General features: G+C 33.9%; 1 protein-coding gene across 1 annotated transcript in view; it reads left to right on the top strand.

The window, feature by feature from the left end:
- The window catches only part of LOC150092093 (uncharacterized), a gene marked incomplete at its 5' end in the record, with an annotated part of 96,596 nt that extends 80,616 nt beyond the window's left edge, over positions 1–15,980 (top strand). The window contains 3 exons of the mRNA XM_090415315.1: positions 944–1,031; positions 10,365–10,425; positions 15,324–15,980. Of these exons, the coding sequence (XP_090271441.1) occupies positions 944–1,031; positions 10,365–10,425; positions 15,324–15,371 (197 nt within the window). The remainder of the gene's footprint in view (positions 1–943; positions 1,032–10,364; positions 10,426–15,323) is intronic.
- Positions 15,981–16,305: the final 325 nt, after the last annotated feature.

The raw sequence follows: 16,305 nt of genomic DNA, 5'->3' as shown, positions 1-16,305 counted from the left end.
ATGACAACGCTACTGTATATATCGCGTGCAAAACTTGTTCATCAGTGGTTCAGCGAATGTGACAGCGACTTCCAGCAGATTTCCTGGCCACTAGAAAGCCAGGACCTAAACCCCACTGAAAATGTATGGAATATGTTAGAAAAAATATCCGGAGTGAAATTCTCTCCCCCTCAAATCTCAGGCAGGTGGACGCCTGGTATGTTAAAAACGTAGATGCAATCCAGTTCCTCGCTGAATCTATGCCAACCGCATATATGCTATATAATTCGGGCTAAATGAGGTGAAACCTGTATTAAATAAAAGTTTCTGTTTCAATGGGCAGGTTGTGTACATGAAAGTTCTGGACAGTGATGATTTGACATTGCGTTTTCTTGGAAACCATTTCTCCGAGAGATGGTTTATTGCTCTGAATTGAGAAACTCTCAAGTTACACATGCTTTCTGCTTCTGACGTGTTGCAACAATATGTGCGCTTGATTTCTAAGGTTTCGCAAATTAATCGGGCATTAGAATATTTCTGAATTGTTTACTTCTGTAAGTCTTTGTAGTAAATATTTAACAGTGTGAAGATTGGTTGTAACAAAGCTGTGACAAAAATATAAGAAAATTTACCATTATATTTAAAATAAGTGTTCTCAGCCTCCCACTGCCTCTACTCAGATTATAATCTGATCGCTTTCAGATGAATAATTATTCATCTGAAAGCGACACTCGATAACCAATATACACAATAACGTATGTGTTACACTGGTTAATGTTATTTCCAGTTCTTTGGTATGTAAATATTGTATCGCTTCTCTCGCTTAAAATTCGTGGAAATAATAAACAACGCAATAACTGTTTCCTGTAATGTTCTGTAAATATTCTGATATTCACTAAAGTGCAGATAATCAGTTGCCTGTTTGGGAATATTTGTGATATCTCTTGATATTGTTTTCTTTCAGAATCAGATCAAAACGTAGTGATTGTAGGAGCGACCCTGGGAATTCTCTTATTTCTGTCTGTCATTATTAGTGTAGCAGTGAACATCAGGTGAATACTTTCTAGCATTCATATCATATTTCACTCATGAAACTTATGGTGTGTAATTCTAAATGTTTGTAAATGTTTAAGCCTCATTTCGTTTTCTCTCCAACTGTTTCGTATTGGTATTAGAATTAATTTATAATATTCCGTAATTTATTGTCATACTGCGCAGTTAATACTTTATAATTTTTAGAAAGTTCTATGTTTAAATGAAGTTCAATTTTATCTGAACAACTCGTTCCAGATCTCAGAAGGATTCTTTGCTATATACCGTATATTCCGGCATACAAGTCAACCCGGCGTATAAGTCGATATTGGAATTTTTTTAGTTTATTTGAGATTTTATAGTATACTCGTCGTATAAGCCGACTCGAAAAATTTCTTTGAAAATAAAAATTCAAAACAGTCAAAACAGTCTTTTAGTCCGGGACATGTTCAAATCCTATTTAACGGAGAGCACAAAATCTTTATTAAGAGAGAATAATACCAATTAATAATACTAGCCATTTAAAAACAGTTTACGAAAACAGTGGAAAGCGTGAATGCAAGAAGGAGAGAAAAGTTACACAAAAGGAGTACAAATGCGACATGCGTCTTTGGTAACTATGTGTGAATGGGTAGCAAAAGCATGGGATGAAATAAAACCAGATAAAATAATAAAATCATTTAAAAAATGTTCTATATCTAACAAATCAGATGGCTAGGAAGATGATTTTGTTTAAAATGATGACGAAATTGATTCTAAATCTGATTCAGAAAAAAACGAAAACAATTTATATGATGATATACCGGAGGAAAATACAGAATCAGAGTACAACGAACTTTTCATACTTTCAGACAGTGAAAATTAAATTTTAATTATATAGTTACCTACCTATTTTCTTTTGGAAATAAATAATTATATAATATGCAAATATTTTATTCTTTAAATAAATTTTATATAAGTTGAAATATTTTTATTTATTTACCCGTTTTGTATATTGCTAATAAATTTAACAGAGTATGATACGTACTAGTTTTTTCTTGGAAAGCAATGAATTTTTGACCCGGTTTCAATTTATATATATATATATATATATATATATATATGTTAAAGATACCAAGTTATTTTAAACCTGGTTTTTACTCCATTTCCCAAGTAAGCAAATAGACAAATAAGTCAAGTTTGCGCCTGCATGTAATGCAAGTCTAACTGCCCCGTAAAGTAGCACATGTCTAGGCAACTCGTGATAAAGTTGATATAAGATCTGATCACTATTCTTAATATTTACCCTTAATGCAAAGCCTATCTCCTTGAGGAGATGTATGATGCTATGCATTAAAAGCAAGGGGCCACTACCCAGACATGTTTCGACCTTTATTGAGGCCTCATCAGTGAGAGACAGGCTAAGAATTACCAAGGTTAAGTAATACAGAGCTTATAAGTATTTTACCAAAACAAGTTACCAAAATGTGCTTTGACTTTATTAAATAGAAATCTCAGGATGAGAGATAGATGTAGAAATTTTTTTACCTTGGGTATAATATATGTTAAAGATACCAAGTTATTTTAAACCTGGTTTTTACTCCATTTCCCAAGTAAGCAAACAGACAAATAAGTCAAAGTATTATACCCAAGGTAAAAAACTTTCTACATCTATCTCTCATCCTGAGATTTTTATTTAATAAGGTCAAAGCACCTTTTGGTAACTTGTTTTTGTAAAATACTTATAAGCTCTGTATTACATAACCTTGGTATTTCTTAGCTTGGATCGCACTGATGAGACCTCAATAAAGGTCGAAACCGGTCTGGGTAGTGGCCCCTTGCCTTTAATGCATGGCATCATACATCTCCTCAAGGAGATGGGCTTTGCATTAAGGGTAAATATTAAGAATAGTGATCAGAGCGTATTCCAACTTTACCAGGAATTGCCTAGACTTGTACTACACTACAGATCAGTTAGACTTGCATTACATGCAGGCGCAAAGTTGACTTATTTGTCTGTTTGCTTACTTGGGAAATGGAGTAAAAACCAGGTTTAAAATAACTTGCTATCTTTAACATATATTATACCCAAGGTAAAAAACTTTCTCTCTCTCTCTATGACTGTATATATATATATATATATATATATATATATATATATATATATATATATATATATATATATATATATATATATATATATATATATATATATATATATATATATATATATATATATATACAGTATATATATATATATATACAGTCATCCCTCGACTTACGTCGGGGTTTCGTTCCATCCGGCAAGACGTAAGTCGATATATTAAATCAACAGAGTTTTATAAGGGTTAGGGACTTAACCGTAATAAGTATACTGTCATTTTAATTTTTAAACTTTATTATAAAAATGTACTGTGCGTTTTGGCTACTGTAAAACAGGAGAAGAATCACTGTTGTATTGCTTTTCTTGTTTTTACACTATAACTATCTTCTCGACTGTGCCATTTATTTTGTCGGCTGACTGAACCATTTATGTTGTAACCTATTCTTTATTTATTCCTTTTTATTTTAACTATCCTACCGGCTGACTGTATTTATGTGTGCCTTTTTCCTTCTTAATTACAACTACTTTAACCTTCTACTATATCTCCTTAATACACTCTATCGGGTAACACGTGGTACCTCTGAGGGACAGTGGAATATCCTCGACATCGAGGCAGTACCAGAGTATCAGAGTGTCTGAGATTTACCTCTCTTAAAACGCCAAGAAATTTATTTGTTTTGCTGCGCCACTTAGCGCTATTAGATTATTAAATATTAAAACCAATAGGTAATCTCAGGACAGTACTAAATGATACCTTTCAATTCTGCAGACGTGGCCAAAATATACCCTTTTCAAATATCTCTCAATATCCCGCATAGGTTCGCATTAATATTTTATAAGCGGTGCATCAGATTCCAGAAATCACAGAAAGTTTTTGTTAGAATCAAAAGCAAGGTTTATTATACTCAAAGATTGATACACATAATAACACTAAAGTAAATCCCATCTTAAGGGAGTTTCAGACAAGGTATATAAAATTCAAACACTACTGTTACACATAAAATAACATACAGTAGCTTCCTTAAGTATGAATTATATTAACCTTCGCTAATGCATTAGTTATGTACTATTATCGCCATCAATCTATGGCTCCATAGCTCTGTCAGACTACACAAGATAACATTCATATCTTTCACAATCTCTTTATATTTTGCCAATTCTTTACTTTAACATATCCTTAACTTCATTCAGTATAATGGCAATATAACGACAGATAATAAACATAAATTCAATGTTCTTCTAAAGTCCTCGCAATATAACCTTATCCTATATCATTAATGTTCCTTTTCCATAACATGTTAACTTGGCACATATTCTGTTAAACACAAATAATGTTTACTTATATTCGCCTTTGGTTCTTTAGAGCTTCATAGGTTCACAGGAAACTGGCCTTCTATGGACAGCTAGACTTGTCCGCGGAGATACTGCGCCGAGACCCGCGTCTGCTTCAATCGGAAATCCTTCCGATACGGGGCACTGGCACCTACCCCACGACGAGAGGGGAACATACAAGAGATCCAGGAGAAAAAAGCCTTGTTTCAGGGTCACATGACCCTTATATTTCCCTCCTTTTCTCGGCGTTTCTCGCTCCTTTCGGTGTCTGGGTAACTCTTACTTGCTATCACATCACGTCACGGTGTCCATTCTCTGCCCTGCTTATTGCACGTACGATGACGTCATTGTTTACTTGGGGCGAACCCTTCCTTGCGTTACGACTCCGTAACCTTTGGACTTGACTCCCCCAACTGTTGTATTTGTGCTTACATTTTTATAATTCTTTTACACAGGTTAATTTCTAAAGCTCTGGTTATGTTTTACATTGTCAATACTAAATTAACCACGTTCGCGAATGGCACAAAATACATACTTATTTAACCTTTTCATAATAGAACACACTTGATACATATATACACACTACTTATTTTACACTTAGAGGAAATTTACTGTATTTATCTCATCTTTTGTTTGGAAAAGCATGTTAGAGTGTGATAAGATAGGCATTCATAAATTTCCACTCTATCACAATCTAACATTACCAAATCTTTCTCCACAATCACATCTTTATTACCTTCCTATGTGAAGGACCAGGCTGCGGCTCTTCTGGTGTAACCTTTGTTTTTTGATGAAAATGTCCAATGTGCTTTGCTTATTCTTCTTCTTTTTATCATAAATTCGTTTATAACAAGCAAACGCATCAAGTAGTATCCTTTTTGCTAATAAATGGCGTTCGACATTGGGGTCCATGTCTTTAGCCATTTTGTGAACATCGCTAACTGAAGAGAAAATTTCTTTAAGACCCTTCACTGTGTAATGTTTAACTACTACCCCTTCTTGTTTCTTTTTTCTCTCTTCCTTTTCTCGTTCTTCGTCTTCTGCAACACATTCTTTTCTCCAGTTCGACCAATTCTTCATTGGTGAACTCTTCAGGAACACTTTCTATGTCGTCATCATTCACTTAGAGATTCAGATTGTTTGCTATGCCCGCTATTTCTTACCTCAATTTAAAAAGGTCTTAATTTTTTTCAAAATTTCTCAAATCGCACAGTCCGTTTTATTGCATTTTCCATATGCTAATCATACATTCAAAGATCAGATCACTTCTTCCCAAAGACAGCGATATTTTTAATAGCATGATAAATATTGATTGTTTTCCATAATTGCATGAGAGTCCGATCATTTCCTTCTATGGCAGAAATGGCTTGTGAAAAAGTTCTCCGCAGATAATAAGCCTTAAACACTGCAAGAACTCCCTCATCGATCGGTTGAATCAGTGAAGTAGGATTTGGAGGGAGAAACATGACCTTGATCTTGAGGTGAAGATCACTGATGTAAGATGGATGACCTGGAACATTATCTAGAATTAATCAAATTTTAAATTCTACATTTTGTTCACACAATAGTTTTCCATTTCACTCGAATAACAGTTGGTAAGACATCCTTAATTTTTGACAATTTTTGAGCCATCCACGACTTCTTTTTGCTCCGATAATGAAATGCAGGTTTATACTTCCTAATGTTTTTGAAGGATTCTGGATTCTCAGTGTACCATATCACAAAGGATTTCAGTTTACATCCTGCAACATTACCCTCTAACAGAATCGTAACTCAGTCTTTAAGAACTTGAAACCAGGCATAGATTTTAGCTTTTTGTGGACGACTGTCTGCTCGGACATTTTTTTTTCTAGAACAAGGAGTCTCATCCATTTAAATATTTCTGTGGCAAATAATATTTCTCCGTAATAATTTTATACACTTTCTCCACAAACTTCTTGGCAGGCCTCTCCTCAGCACTTACAGATTCACCGTACATTTTCATATTATGCAGCGCAAAACTCTGATTGAATCTCATGAATCAACCGGAAGAAGCGTTGAATTCTTAGTCGTAATCGGTCTCTCCTTTTTCCTTCAAGATGTCGAAGAGGCTTAGTGCCTTAGCATTATAGTCCAAGTGCTAAGGAGTATGCGCTTTTGGTTCAAGCCCTCAATCCATGATACAAATAGCTCTTCCATAACACCGATAAGACCTTGTCGTTGCTTCGACACTATCGTCGATTTAATGGAAGCAAATCCTTCCATAGCCTCTATGATTTTATCGTTATTTTTCAAAATGGCAGTCACTGTAGAATGAGACCATCCGAAGTCATGTGCAATCATACTGACCTGCTTACAAGCTTCATATTGCTTTATAACTTGCAACTTCGTTTCAAGATCAATTGCTCGCCTCTTTTTCTGTGATTCTTCGCTCGGTTTTTTTGAGTAGGCTTTAGGGGGACCATGTTGCCCAAAATACCACGATATATTTAACGATAAACACACAAATGTACAGTACGTGTGTTCAACAGAAGAACTATTGAACACACGTACCGATTCCCGACTGAACTTGCCGCTGAATGTTCATAATGCATTGTTGCTAAAAACCTTTTTACTTTACGCTCGCTTGCTTCTTGTTCGAAAGTATGGTCGAAAATGTTATTTATTCCCTTATGGGATCACGGACGTATCTTCGAACGGACGTAAGTCGAGGGATGACTGTGTGTATATATATATATATATATATATATATATATATATATATATATATATATATATATATATATATATATATATATATATATATATATATATATATATATATATATATATATATATATATATATATATATATATTAGTGTTCATTATTTACTCGGTAGAACAGTACAGGGTGTTCGGGATAAATTTGACAGTTTCGTAAGGAAAAAGAAAATCTTCTTTGTATCTATTAAATTTAATGAATTGACAAAAAAACATTACAGGCAGAGTTAATTACAATACTATCAACAAGATTTACTCAAAATAACCACCATTAGCATCGATCACAGCTTCAATTCTGCTTCGGAACCTCGAACAAGCTGATGCTACAGTCTCCCTGGGAAGGGCCGCAAAAACTGTTTTAATTTTATCCATTAACTGGGCTTTTGTATTACTGGAAGTGCGATTGGTGTCTTTTTCAACTGCGCCCCATACAAAATAATCCATGGGGTTAAGGTCTGGGGAGTTTGGAGACCAAACATTTGGACTGGTGAAGTCGTAGAAATTTTCAAACAACCATTTTTGACTTTTCCCAGAGGTGTGGCAAGGGGCCGAATCCTGCTGCCATACATACGGCCTACCATTGGCTACCCTTGTTATCCAGGGCTTGACTACAGTTAGCAACTCCACGAACAAAGCCCGAATTCCAATGCCAGGGTTCTTCAACACCTGTTCCTGCAGATTTGCGAGGAATTCTGCTGTACGAACGCAATCAGATCGTCTGCTAGGGATCTTTCTTCTTGCTACATCCTCGTAGTCACCATTGCAAGTCTCTAGTTCATGCCTGATTGTTTTTACTGTATTCAGGGAGCATTGGGCAGCAGTCGTAATATCCTTATTTTGATGGCGGGCACGAATCATCATGATACAAGTTATTCTCTTCCATGATTCAGGTGGGTTCCAGCTATCCATCCTTTCTGACATCTTGTATATGAATGAAGAAGGGTCCAAACTTTTAAATGAAGAGAAGTGTGTGTTAATACATGTAACTTACGGAAAAATATAATTAATTATAAATATGTCAAATTTATCCCGAACACCCTGTATATAAAAAAAAATGAAATTAAATGATTTTATACCGAGAATGACAAATGTATTGTTAAGATACAACTAGTTTCGTTGAAATACAACTTCTTCAGGTATCATTGGCAAAGAATAAAATAAAAAATAACAGACACATGAAAAAATACATTAACAGATCTAGAATAAAACAAGTACATTTAATGATCTAGTATAAAACAAGTACATTTAATGTACTTGTTTCATACTAGATCTCTTAATGTATTTTTTCATGTGTCTGTTATTTTTTATTTTATTCTTTGCCAATGATACCTGAAGAAGTTGTATTTCAACGAAACTAGTTGTATCTTAACAATACATTTGTCATTCTCGGTATAAAGTAATTTAATTTCCTTTATATATATTTAAAAATAGATATAATTACTTAAAAACCGCGATAACTTATAAAGATTTTAATGAGAATAATCCAACTAGTTTCGGCTTATAACAGCCTTCATCAGGTATTCATAAAGGAAAAGAATAGTAATAAACATTGAAGTATCTAAAAATTGCCACACATAATTGATTCATAAAAGACGTTGAATTTTCTCAAGTTGTTCTAACATGCGTGCCATTGTTTATTGCAAGTGTGCGTGTGCAGGATCACGTGAACGCCAATATTGAATAACTGCAGAATGGCTATCTGGGATGTTATAACTCAAATTGTTGTTTAAGTGGACCGGGTTCAGCAGGATTTTCCTTGATTCAACAATTTTTTCTCTCAAACGCATCATTACAGCGAAATATATTTTTGATCTATCCCAGCAAACGGAATGGCTTTGTTGATCATCATTAGGATTATTTGAAAAAAGAACATGACTGGATAACTTAACCATAATTTATATACACCTGGATATTTTAGGTTTTATATTATGGTGCGATTGTAATATCCCTTATTTTGGACAAACTAACAAATCTATTGAACAACGTATAGAAGAGAGATATCTCTTACAAAAGATCTCATGCAACTGGGTTATCTGGTCATGTTCTTTTTTCAAACAATCCTAATGATGCTCAACAAAGCCACTCCGTTTGCTGGGACAGATCAACAAATATTTTTCGCTGTGATAATGAGTTTGAGAGAAAAATTGTAGAATCAAGGGAAATCCTGCTGAATCCTATCCACTTAAACAACAGTTTGAGTTATAACATCCCAGATAGCCATGCTGCAGTTATTCAATATTGGCGTTCACGTGAGCCTGCACGCACAGTTGCAATAAACAATGGCACGCCTGTTAGAACAACTTGAAAAAATTCAACGTCTTTTATGTATCAAATATGTGTGGCAAATTTTACCTGTAATTTCCAGGTTTTTAGATACTTCAATGTTTATTACTATTCTTTTCCTTTATGAATATCTTTTGAAGGCTGTTATAAGCCGAAACTAGTTGTATTATTCTCATTAAAATCTTTAAAAGTCATCTCGGTTTTTAAGTCATTATATCTATTTTTAAAAATGTATCACAACAACCGAGTAGAAGCCTATGATTTTCGTTTTATATATAATTTTACATATTATATATATATTATATATATATAATTTTATACTTGGTTTTTGATTTTAATCCTTTCCCCAAGTAAGGAAAAGAAAGTTTGCGCGTGAAATATATTAACGTCTGAGCTACTTCTATATAGAGGCTCATGAATTCATATCACTTGCCTTAGTATATAGGTATATATAATAAGTATCTATATACAAGTAGCTCAGACGTGAATATATTTCGCACGCAAAACTTTGTTTTGCTTTCTTGGGAAGACGATTAAAACGAAGTATAAAATTTCTTGGTATCTTTAACGTGTTTTACGCCCAAGGTAAATAACAAAACAAAAAAAAACTTTACTTTCTAAATATATTATAATACAATATATAGGGTGTTTCAAAAAGAATGAATGGTAATTGGGTATAATATGGCATGATATGGTATAATATGATAAACTATAATATATTTTATTAAGACATAATAAAATATGGTATAATATGGCACATGGTACAAGTCGCATTCATTTGTGGTTCGTGCTTGCAGAGGTATACAATTTTCAAATCGGACATTCTTTTTGAAACATCCTGTATTATATATATGGTATTGCATAATATATGTTATAATAATATTGTTTTTGAGAATGCATTTTTGTTTTCGAAAGACTGAGGAAAAAACGTAAAGATCAATCTTATCCGGATTATGGAAGAGAAGAACAGGAAATGGTAAGACACTTTACTAAAATCAAACATCATTTTCTTATTTCAGTTATTTTCATGCAAATTACTAATATCAAGTAAATTGCAAGGAAAATAAATTTCGTATTTTTCCCTTTCATTTCGTTTTTCATAACTTAACTGGGCCATTTTTATGATTTCAAAAAAAAAAAAGAAAAAAAGAAATTAATATTTGTACAACAAAATGTATTTAAATGCGTAATTCCTCAACAGACATTAAGATGGAAAATAATCCATGGAAGAAAAAATAAAATAAAAATACGATGATCAAATATAATACAGTGTAGTTAAACTTTACTGGTGTAGGATAAAGCATAAATAATTTATAGCGGTTGATCTTTTTTATATCATTATTTGAAGTAAAAATAATTCGGAAACATAAAATCCAGTTTCAATACATGCAAGATTTTTTCCAATTTACTGCGCACAAAATAAATTTATAATGCATTAAGGTGAATCAGTAACGTGAATTAAAATTTTAGTCGTCGATTTAGTGAAATAAAGCAATGTTTCGCTTTCAGTAAAAACCGTAAAATTTAGTTCTATGAAGATTAATCCACAAGGGAGGATCAGTATATTAGTAGTAGCGTTTTTTGTGTTAGGAATTATTCTTGCATATCGTACTAAATAATGATTGTGTGTGTGTGTGTGTGTGTGTGTGTGTGTGTGTGTGTGTGTGTGTGTGTGTGTGTGTGTGTGTGTGTGTGTGTGTGTTGAATGATAACTTTAAATAGTCGAAGTATTTTCATACATATTTTCATTTTAGAAATGATAAAATGATTAAAATCTCTTCTGTCGGTTACCAATATAAATCATTTATTGCTTTACATCATCATTGCATTTTGTCATATCCTGAATAGCATTTAAAGTACTTATTGTAGATGCTGAAGTTTTTAAAATAAAACTTATCTAGAATTTTAAATAAATTTTGAGTTGACATGGAACGGATTACTGTGATTCAAAAAAAATCAGTTCATGATCAGACTTTATTATGCCTACCTCAATCCTAATATTTGGATTCTTTCTGACTAATTAATAGTGGGTTATTTATGATGGCATATATGGCATCATGTCTTTTAAGTCTAATGATGTTAGTCGTTTTGAAGAAAGTTAGAAGTTGAGTTAGACCTACAGAGGTCGCAAAGCAGTCAATTCATAACAAGCAAATGAGTTGCTGTTGGGAAGCAAGTCATGAATAACAGTGCTGATTCCTGAAGGTCCACTGTTGTATCAAGACATATGGACGTGCTTTACAGAACTGTCTGGAAAATTCTACGGACGATTCTGCATTTCTATCCATTGTAAGGCTACATGTAATATTACATGTAAGGCTGAATCCACATCCAGCCTTACATGCAGTATATCATACCTCAGGCCATACGAGCTATGGTTGGAAGGGAATTTATCCTAGTCTTGACCAATCTTGATCTACGTGTACACCCATTTAAGCAACATTCTTGTTTCTTCACGTACAAAACGATGTTGCGGCGGAACACTCCTAGCTTCTCAAGGGCATCCCGTCGATTTCGCGATACAGATCTCTTTGCCATCTCTTCCTTTCAAGAGAGTTAAAAATATTACACATTCCATAAGGTACTAAATGTGTGGCAGGTTAACAACACCTTCCTCAGTGCGACTGATATTAAAAAAAATCGTCAGATTAATTGAAGTTCACACTCCCACTTTTTTATTGGCATTTGTTAATTGGGTGTTTTTAGTTTGATGACTTTTTTAATTCCAATGATTTCCTTTTTTTTAGAAAGAGAGATGGAAGATAAGAGATTTATAAGTGTTTTAAGCACGATGTGTTTCTGAAACGTATCATCTGCGTTTTTCAGAACTGTTTGGCAAACATTCATCTTACTTACTAAAAAAAGCTATTTTAAATATACTTTTAAAAAATACATAAAGAGATAACAGGCAGTAAACTGTACTTTCAAGTTCTAGGTCTTTCGTCCGACTGAAATTCTCTAGAATGCTTCGACGTAAGAAAACGTACTGCTGCAGCTTTCCCATCACTATACATAGTGATCAAAATGAAAGTTTCTCTGTTTAATGCCTTGCGGAGCTTCATCCAATGATCCAAATGCTGCGAAACTGCAAGAATACATTGTGTTATGCAGAAGCGTTATGTGAGGGGGAAAAGGCATTTACAAATTTCACCATCAGGGGCGTTTGTAAAACCGAATGCATGGAATTTGCATAACACTCAACTTGGCAGGTTCCAGGAGGGTTTAAAAAGATGGATACATGATTTTTCCCTTCATTCTGGTTCGTAAAGCTGTACAACTCTACAATTAAGCTGATGATGCACCCCGCGAATTTCATCGCCTGAACAAATGTCGACGAGGTCCACTATCGCCATGTGCTCTGCGATGAATGATTAGTCGTTTTGAAGAAAGTTAGAAAGTTGAGTTAGACCTTCAGGGTCGCAAAGCAGTCAATTCATAACAAGTAAATAAGTTGCCGTTAGGAAGCAAGTCATGAATAACAGTGCTGATTCCTGAAGGTGCACGTGCTGTATCAAGACACATGGACCTGCTTTACACAGCTGTCTAGAAAATTCTACGGACGATTCTGCATTTCTGTCCATTCAAGATAACACTGACACCGGAGATGCGCCCACAGAACTTTGAACGGCGACTGACATTCGCTTTAACATTTGTTGCTCGAATCAAGTTTAAGGCTGCGTCGCTTTCACCTGAACGGAGCTGTCAATACCCACAATCGCCGGGTACGCAAAATCCGCATGCAGTTCAAAAAATACCTTTTGCATTCATTCAAAGTTGCAGCCAGGTGCGGATTTACAGCTTTTTTTATCAAGAAGAATGGACATACGCCTGTGGGGGGGGGGGGTTCTGTAACCGATCTCGTTAATTGCCGTGAGAGGTATTACGATATGACAAGTAATTTCGTTTTGCTACAGCTACAGCAGCGCCTGTGCAGGGATACAATCATTGTCGTGCAGGATGGAGACCCTCCACACATTGATCAATCGTTTCTTCGAGAAACTTTACTGAAGCCAGAGTGATCATCCATGCGTTTCGCACTGCGTGTCCACCTCGTTCATTTGATCTGACTCCCTGTGACTTCTAGCATTGGAGATTTCGCATAGACAGGGTTTATCGGGATCGTCCTGATAACTTGCATGCGCTGAAAGAAAGCATAACACAGTATGTGTACAACATCAGTACCGACAATCTGCGTTCTGCCGTTGAACACATTATGAAAAGGATGCAGTCTGTGGTATACGAGCAAAGGCAGCGTACAGAAGAGTACAGCCCATGAATGCTTAATGGAAATGAATAAAAATGCATTATTTATGCTTGGGTTGCTTTTCTACTTTTTACACGCATTATTCCATCTATATTTGGTATACCGTATAGAGCAGGTCGTTAGTTTTGGAACTCCTTATATATATATATATATATATATATATATATATATATATATTAAAGATATAGTGTTCGCCCACCGATTAGAGATCCTTCGACACTTCTGCGCATCTCAGAAAGAGGAGAATCCATTCCGATAATAGGGTAATCAGTCCGTATTGCGGGATGAGTTGTTTATTATTACCGGTCGGAAAATTAACTTCTCTTTTATGATTATTGTAGTTAACTATGTTGCTTGTATAACAATTGGAAAATTTTACCTATAAAGCACGTGATTTTGCGTGTTGGCGACTAATTAGGACGTCCTTCATTTCTTTCTCCCCTTCAGCATGAATCGACTATTCTTGGAAATACGCGAGGTAGGGACCTACAAACGGTGGGCGAATTATACCAAGTTATTTTAAATATAAACCTGTTTTTTTTTACTCCATTTCCCAAGTAAGCAAACAGACAAGTCAGTCAAATTTGCGCCTGCAAGTGTTGCAAGTCTAGCTGACCCTGCACGTAGTGCAAGTCAAGGCAACTCGTGTTAAAGGTAGAAAAAGCTCTGGTCACTATTCATAATATTTACCCTTAATGCAAAGCACATCTCCTGGAGGAAATGTATAATACTATGTATTAAAGGAAGCCACTACCCAGACCGGTTTCGATCTTTATTCAGGTCTCATTAGTGGGAGCCAGGCTAATATATACTAAGTTTTAAGTAATACAGAGCTTATAAATATTTTACCAACACAAGTTACCATAAGGTGCTTTTACCTTATTAAATAAAAATCTCAGGATGAGAGATAGATGTAGAAAGTTTTTTACCTTGGGTATAATATATGTTAAGTTAAAGATTCCAAGTTATTTTAAATATAAACCTGGTTTATTTAACATATATTATATCCAAGGTAAAAAACTTTCTACATCTATCTCTCATCCTGAGATTTTTATTTAATAAGGTAAAAGCACCTTATGGTAACTTGTGTTGGTAAAATAAGCTCTGTATTACTTAAAACTTAGTATTTCATAGCCTGGTTCCCACTGATGAGACCGCAATGAAGGTCGAAACCGGTCAGGGTAGTGGCTTTCCTTTAATACATAGCATCTTACATCTGTTCCAGGAGATGTGCTTTGTATTAAGGGTAAATATTAAGAATAGTGATCAGAGCTTATTCCAACTTTACCACGAGTTGCGTAGACTTGTACTACTTTACGGGTTAGTTAGACTTGCAACACTTGCAAGCATAAACTTGACTAACTTTTCTGTTTGCTTGCTTGGGAAATGGAGTAAAAAAACCAGTTTTATATTTAAAATAACTTGGTATCTTTAACATATATTATACCCAAGGTAAAAAGCTTTCTACACACACACACACACACACACACACACACACACATATATATATATATATATATATAACGTTTTTAAAAAATATTATTTTTCTCATGTTAAATGACTAACTACAGTATTTCATTATAATAGAAATATATTTTTGTATTTTACAGAGTACCCGGCCACAAAATGCTGCATACTTCAACCGAAGCTATGAATGAGATGAGAATCCTATATTCTTACTCCATGACACCGATTTAAGTGACGCCTTTTCACGATAAATGGTAGGACAATCGTGGCAGCTACTCACACAACTCAAAGGATAAATTGTATATAAAATATTAACGTTTCTTGGCATTCGAAGACAGTTTCTGTACAAAGAATAAGAAACAGCTGGTCGATTTATAAAAACAGCAATACCTTAAATACCAATTGCCTAAATGGAAGGAACCCATTCAAAATTTTAGTTTATTAGGGAAACAATAAATTTTGAAATGAGCGGTGTTAATTTATATTTAGTAATTTAAATTTTAATTTTATATTTATTAATTTTTAATTCTTATTCAAGAACGTGTCTTGAATGATTCTCTATATTTCAGGAAAATGAAGTATATGTCTTTCCCTTTCTGCTGATTGCAGAAAATAAATTCTATCAATTGTATTATACAGGAATTTTCGCTGGGTATTAATCTGTACAAATAATAAAACAAAAAATATGAATGACTGTGATATAAATATATGCATATTTATTTAAATCCTTTCGATGTAATATACGGTGATTGTTATTGTTTTTATTTAATTTTCACGAATTTTCAAATAAACTCTTTTTTTTTTAATTATCCCTGTGTGTAATTACTTGAATCCACAAGAAGAGGATGCTGTTGTATATACTACGTTATGGATATTAAAATATTGATAGATCTGCGAATTTGTTTTCTGTCTTTCCCCATCAACTCCAAAGACTCATTATAGGGGAGGGGTATGCAGAATACGTATTATTCACAATATATATATATATATATATATATATATATATATATATATATATATATATATATATATATATATATATATATATATATATATATGTATATATATATATATATATCATACTTCTTATTCACGAACAGGCACCCAAAGCCATCTCTCCTAATA

The sequence above is a fragment of the Typopeltis vanoorti genome, unplaced genomic scaffold, assembly GCF_054136105.1.
Source record: "Typopeltis vanoorti isolate ZY-2024b unplaced genomic scaffold, IOZ_Tvanoo_1.0 HiC_scaffold_72, whole genome shotgun sequence".
In the NCBI taxonomy this organism is placed as follows: domain Eukaryota; kingdom Metazoa; phylum Arthropoda; class Arachnida; order Uropygi; family Thelyphonidae; genus Typopeltis; species Typopeltis vanoorti.
This window is presented reverse-complemented; position numbering and strand designations above follow the sequence as displayed.